General features: G+C 64.1%; 1 protein-coding gene across 1 annotated transcript; it reads right to left on the bottom strand.

The window, feature by feature from the left end:
* Positions 1-331: 331 nt before the first annotated feature.
* On the bottom strand, positions 332-4,489 carry LOC119717140 (uncharacterized). Its single transcript, XM_072032347.1, has 16 exons — positions 4,337-4,489; positions 4,150-4,229; positions 3,922-4,056; positions 3,745-3,824; positions 3,508-3,619; positions 3,312-3,401; positions 2,866-2,970; positions 2,628-2,780; positions 2,375-2,529; positions 1,998-2,289; positions 1,667-1,843; positions 1,416-1,571; positions 1,218-1,319; positions 1,020-1,122; positions 859-918; positions 332-703 (listed from the first exon to the last, which is right to left on the bottom strand). The coding sequence occupies exons 1-16, from the start codon at positions 4,461-4,463 to the stop codon at positions 549-551; spliced, it is 2,082 nt and encodes a 693-aa protein (XP_071888448.1). The 5' UTR covers positions 4,464-4,489; the 3' UTR covers positions 332-548.
* Positions 4,490-5,739: the final 1,250 nt, after the last annotated feature.

Genomic DNA, 5,739 nt, shown 5'->3' with positions numbered 1-5,739 from the left:
GCTGTGGGACGAGGCGCTCGAAGGACAAGGGGGTCGGGGGAGTCGGGAGGGATTCGGGGATGGCTCCTCCCGAGCTCACAGCGTCCCAGCAGGCAGCAAGGTGAGGAAGGAGAGCGGCGGGGCCTTCCTCCTCCTGGGGGTGCTCAGGAGGTGGGGAGAGGTCCTTGTCCTCCTCTACTCTGCCCCTGTGGGGCTGTGAGGGGGATATGGCGTCCCGGTCTGGGCCCTGAGCTCCGGGAGGACGGGAGCTGCTCGAGGGAGGCGGGTGCGGAGCTGGGAGGATGCCGGGGGCTGTGGAGGACGCTGAGGAGTGACCCCAGGAGGCTCTGGATAAACAGATGGAATTTCTTTAATTTCTTTGTGGTGGTGGGGGGGGGTTCTGGAGGCTCCTTTCCTGGAGGCATCCAAAACCCCTGTGGGCTGGAGGCCCGCTAGCTGTCCGTGCTCTGGCACGGAGATGAATCCAGGGAGGAGTCTTCAGATTCTGAAGTTTCTTCCGGATTCTTCTGGGGCTCGGGCTCTGGCTCTGGCTTCTGCTTCGGCGCCTGTCACAATCTTCGAGGCAAGCAGCAGTGCACCGCCAGCATGTACCACGGATCCCGCGGGCGTTGCAGCCAGTGGAGATGCTGCCTCACAGTCCGGATGGTGCGGGCGGTCTCTTCACGCACCGAGGGCTCTGCGTCATTCTTCATGGGCTCCAGGACTGCGGGAGGACAGAAAGAGGCTGCAGCCTCTGCTTGGGCCGGGGGAGACCCCTCCAGGAGCCCCCTGGCCGGGAGGAAGGCAGGGAGAGCTGCTGTGAGCACCCCCCCCCAGCCTCCCCGAGGCCTGGCCTCCACCCCGTCCCCCCTCACTCACTTGCAATTATTTCGTACACTTTCTCTTCACTCTGGTCCCGGTGATGTTCTGCCGCGATCCCTAGGATCAGAAGCCGCCCGTCAGCCTCCGCCCCAGGGAGGGCAAGGGGAGGCCCCGGGGCCATTCTGGGGGCAGGGGGGGACAGGCGGGGGGCAGCTCACCGATGAATCTGACAGCCTCCTTGCGCACCGACGCCTGGGGGTCCGACAGGTAGGCCCGGCACCTCTGCAGACGCTCCTCCACCCGTTTTCGGTCCTGCTGAAGCTGGAGAGGCCGCGGGGCTCCGTCAGCCTCCCCCGGCCTCGTTCCTTTCCCCCCGGCCACCCCCCTTCCAGCCTCAGCACGGAGGCCGCCCTCACCAGGCAGGCTCTGATCCTCCAGGTCTGGTTCATGTGTGCCACTTCTTGCAGCTCGTCCCACCACAGCAGCTCGGACCCGGCCATCAGGGCTTCCTGGGCAGCCTGCGGGGCAGCGGAGGCAGGGAATTGGCGCCGGCTCCTCGCCGCCTGCCTCCGGCCCTGCCGCGAGCCCCCCCCCACCCCATGGGCGCCACTCACCTTGGCCACGCTCGGGTTCTCCTCGCTCATGCGGAGGTAGAGGGTCAGCAGGACGTTGTGCACTTTCTTCCACATCTTTCTGCGGTGCTTCCACAGCACGCGCTCCATGCACGCGCTGAAGAGCTTCATGGCATTCTCCCGCACCATGTCAGCCTCCTGGAAGAGGAAGAGGAGGACGGAGGCTGAGTGATCCTCGCCCGCCCAGCCGTGGCACGGGGTGGGTGCCGCAGGAGCCTCGCCCCCCCCCTTACGTTGTCCAAGTAAGGCGTGAGCAGATCGACCAGCCGCAGGGAAGTGATGCTGGCTGACTTCTTCATCAGGGCACGCAGGACCCTGCAGCACACCGCCAGCGCCGCCGCCGTGATGTGGGGGTTGCCGAACTGCAGGGTTTTCAGGACGTCGGGCAGCAGGATAATCCCCGTTAGCCCCTGCAATGACAGCAGCGAGCCCAGGGCGTGAGGAGGCCGCCGGGGATGGGGATGGGGATGGGGATGGGGATGGGGATGGGGATGGGGACGGGGATGGGGATGGGGATGGGGAAGGGCAGGGTGTGTGGGGGAGGGTGTGGGGGGGTGCGCTCACCATCTTGGGCCTCTCCAGCATCGCCGCCAGCCCTTTGAGTGCGATCCAGAGCAGGTGGAAGTTGGTGTTCCTGATGCATCTCTTCAGGCACTCCACGTCCTGCAGCACGGTGGGGATGGGGTCCTCGGGGCTCAGGGTCTGCATGAGGCCGAGCTGGAGGATTTCGTAGTCCTCGGTCATCCCAAAGTGCGCACGTATGGTATTGTCGCGCAGCAGCATGCAAATCTCGTTCAGGAGCTTCTTCGGCATGCCGGGCGTGCTGAAAATCTCCTCCCACATCTCCATTGAGGATCTGCGGGCACAGACAGGGGCTGTTGAGGGGCCCTGCGGGGTGTCGGGGGCCCTGTGGGGTTTTCGGGAGGCTGGGGGGCCGGTACCTCAGTCTTGAGGGGCAGATGAAGAGTATGGACATGGTGACGGAGTGGGGATAGCACCGTGTCATGAGGACCAGCACCTCCAGCAGCTTCTGGCGCACGGCGGGCGTCAGCTCCTCCACCAGCTTCTTGCGGAAGAAGATGACGAAGTGCGGGACCTGGCGGCAAAGAGGACAAACACACACACACACGGGGGGTGAGAAGTGGCCTCTCCTCTCCTTCCCCGGCCTCGTTTAGGGTTTGGGGGGGCACTCACCGACGCAAACCAGCTGATGGGGTCCTCCCGCGCCGCGTTCAGCAAGAAGGAGACCCACTGCTCGTCCTCCTCAGGCACCTCATGTGACACCACCTCCAGGCAGGTCAGCATCAGGTCCGTGCACTGCTGCTCCAGCAGGTACCTGCCGAAGGGCTGCGAAAAGGGGGGGACACAGCTCAGCCAGGGGGGGCCACGGAGCTGCGGGGAGGGGCACGGGGAAAGGGGAGAAGCCACTGACCTCCAGCGAGGAGCACTTGCCCAGGAAGTCGCCGATCTTGTGGAGCCGCATCATGGCGCGGCAGCGGGGCAGTGCGCTGGTCGAGGTGCAGAAACGCAGCAGTGCCTGCGGGGACACGACGGGAGATGAGGGCTGGGGGGTCGGGGGGGGGACCCTCGGGGGGCTGGGGAGACCCTTGGAAAGCAGGGGGGCAACTTGGGGGGCTGGGGAGACCCTCAGAAAGCAGGGGGGCAACTTGGGGGGGTGGGGAGACCCTCAGGATGATGAGAAGCCCCCCGGGGTGATGCGACCCCCCCCAGGTGACGAGAACCCCCCAGATAAGGAGACCCGCCCCCAGGTGATGAGACCCCCCCCAGGTGATGACAACCTCCCCAGGTGAGGAGAACCCTCCCCAGATGAGGAGACCCCCCCCAGGTGAGGAGAAGCCCCCCCGGCACGGGCCAGACCTTCACGATGCTCTGCAGCTTGGAGGGGAAGCTGGTGGTGGGCGGGCTGAGCAGCAGCAGCTGCAGCATGCTGTCCATGGCGTGCATCGTCTGTGGGGGGGGGAAACCAACGGGTGAGCCCCCGGGAAGGACCCCGGGGACCCCCACACACACACCCTGCATGGGGGGGGGCACGAGGAGGGGGCGCAGCACCCACCATGACGAAGTTGTGCGCGCTGAGCTTCTCCTTGGGGGGCAGCATGAAGACGCTCCTGAAGCAGGCGGTGAGCAGCCGCTGCATGCTGTCCTCAGAGATCACCTGCAGCGAGCTGCGGGGGGGCACAGAGGGGCTGAGGCGTGGCCCCCAGGGCCAGGCCCTCCCCAGAATCCCCCTCCCAACCCCAAAATCCCCCCTCCATCCCCAAAATCCCCCCCCTTGGCGCCCTGCGCCTACCTGAGGGCAGCGACAGCCAGCATGGCCTGCTCCCGCACCGCCGTCTCCAGCTGGTCCAGGGGCTCCTTCTCTATCAGCCGCTGCGGGGGGAGAGAGAGAGGGGGTGGGAGCTGGCACCCAAGGGTGCGGCGGTCCCCTCGGGTGCCCCCCCGCCTTGTCTCACCCCCCCCAGCTCACCTGCAGATGTCTGCACAAGTTGCAGCGGTTGCAGAAGTCGGCGAAGCCGCCGGACAGCCCCGACTCGCGGGCGGTGGTGCAGACGCTGCAGATGCTCTCCAGGAACTTCATCTTCTGCTCCTCGCCCTGCGGGATCTACGCCACAAACCCCCAGCGGTCAGGGGGGGCCCCCAGAGCTGGGAGCACCCCCCCCACCCCACACACAGCCCCCCAGCACCCAGCTTTTACCTCCATCCAGGTCTTGACGAACTCGTCGATGGTGCGCACGGCCTCCTCCTCCAGCACGTACACCTCCAGGTCGTCGAAGGCTGCGGGCAGAGAGCAAGGGGGGCGATCAGGGGGGGTGCTGGCGACCCCCCCGGGGGGTGGGGGGGAGCCGGGTGCCTTTGTGAAAGGGAGGGGGTCCTGCACTCACGGCCACGCGGCACCGCCACCTCTTCCTCCTCCTCATCCTCGGGCGTGATGTAGGAGGACTCGTCGATGGGGGTGGCCCAGCTGTCCACCCAGGCCACGCGAGGCCGACGGGGGGGTTTGCCTGACATGGCTCTCAAGGGGGGGTGGGCGCGAAGGGACGCGATCAAGCAACGCTCTCAGGGCGCTCCGGCTCGCTCCTTCTCGCTCCTGCCCTGTCCTGACAGGCAATGAGGGCACGGAGCCGCTGCCACGGCTTTTAAAGTGAGACGCCCCCTACGTCACAAAGGGACCCCCCCTATGTCACAAAGGGACCCCCCCCACGTCACAAAGGGACCCTGGCAACGGCACCACCCGGATACGGGACCCCAAAATGCGGGCCCAGCCTCAGCCCCACCACCTCACGGCCTCGTCAGCCTCCCGGAACACCCCAAAACCCCTCAATCTCCCCCAAGCCTCCTGACGCAGCAGAATCCCCCCCATGGGGTGCAGGGTTTCCCCATTAAGCCCTCAGAAATGGGCTTAGAATTGAAAGAAAAGGTTTTGAAACCCACAAATGAGGATTTGGACCCTAAAAACCGGGTCCCCTCGCACTGAGAAATGGGATTTGGTGTGAAAAAGGAGGTTTAATCATGCAGTGAGGTTTTGGGGTCCTGGAAAGGGAGGACTGGGTTTAATAAAGTGGTGTTTGGATGTTAAACGAGTTTTTTGAGCCTGGAATTCTAAAATCTTGAAGGTTGGAAAGATCTCTCCATGTAATTTGGAGCAGTGCCTCATGAAAGCGCAGCCCTAAACCTTTTAAACTGCTCCGGGCACAGTCTAAGGAGGTTTTCTGACCTCCAAGGGAGATTTTGGGCTGAAAAGGCTGGATTTTCCCAGAATCAATCTTGACCGAAATAAAAGGATGTCTTCTCAAAACTTTATCCTCTCAAAACAAAATATACCAAACTAAAACTTTATTCTCTCCATACGGGGCTGGGGTGTGATCCCTCCTTTTTCCATGCAACTTCTTGACATTTTGCACGTTCCCGCATGCTGTAAAACCACAAAAGCCCCTTTTCCACCCCAGTCCTTCAACATTTCCATTTTGTTGGTCAAGAAGACCCCAAAAGGGGGCCCAGCCTTACCCCCCCCCCTCCCGGCGCAGCCCCAGGACGGAGGCTGAGGGGCCCTGAGGGAGGGCGGCCATTTTGTGCTCCCTCCTGGAGCACCGAGGGGCTGAGGGGAGATGGCTGCCCGTGGCTTCTGGGGGGGTCGTGTCAGGGAATGGGGGGGCTCTGGGAACGGGGGGGGCTTCTGCTAATTAGAGTCCTCAGTCGTTCGGGTCGGAAGAGACCTCCAGGGTCATCTGGTCCCAAAAGGGGGTAGCGTTGTGGGGCCACAAGGTGTGGGGTGGGCTCCTTTGGG

This window comes from Anas platyrhynchos, chromosome 38, assembly GCF_047663525.1.
Source record: "Anas platyrhynchos isolate ZD024472 breed Pekin duck chromosome 38, IASCAAS_PekinDuck_T2T, whole genome shotgun sequence".
Lineage (NCBI taxonomy): Eukaryota > Metazoa > Chordata > Aves > Anseriformes > Anatidae > Anas > Anas platyrhynchos.
Note: the sequence above shows the minus strand (reverse complement) of the source record. Positions and strands in the feature narration are given on the sequence as shown.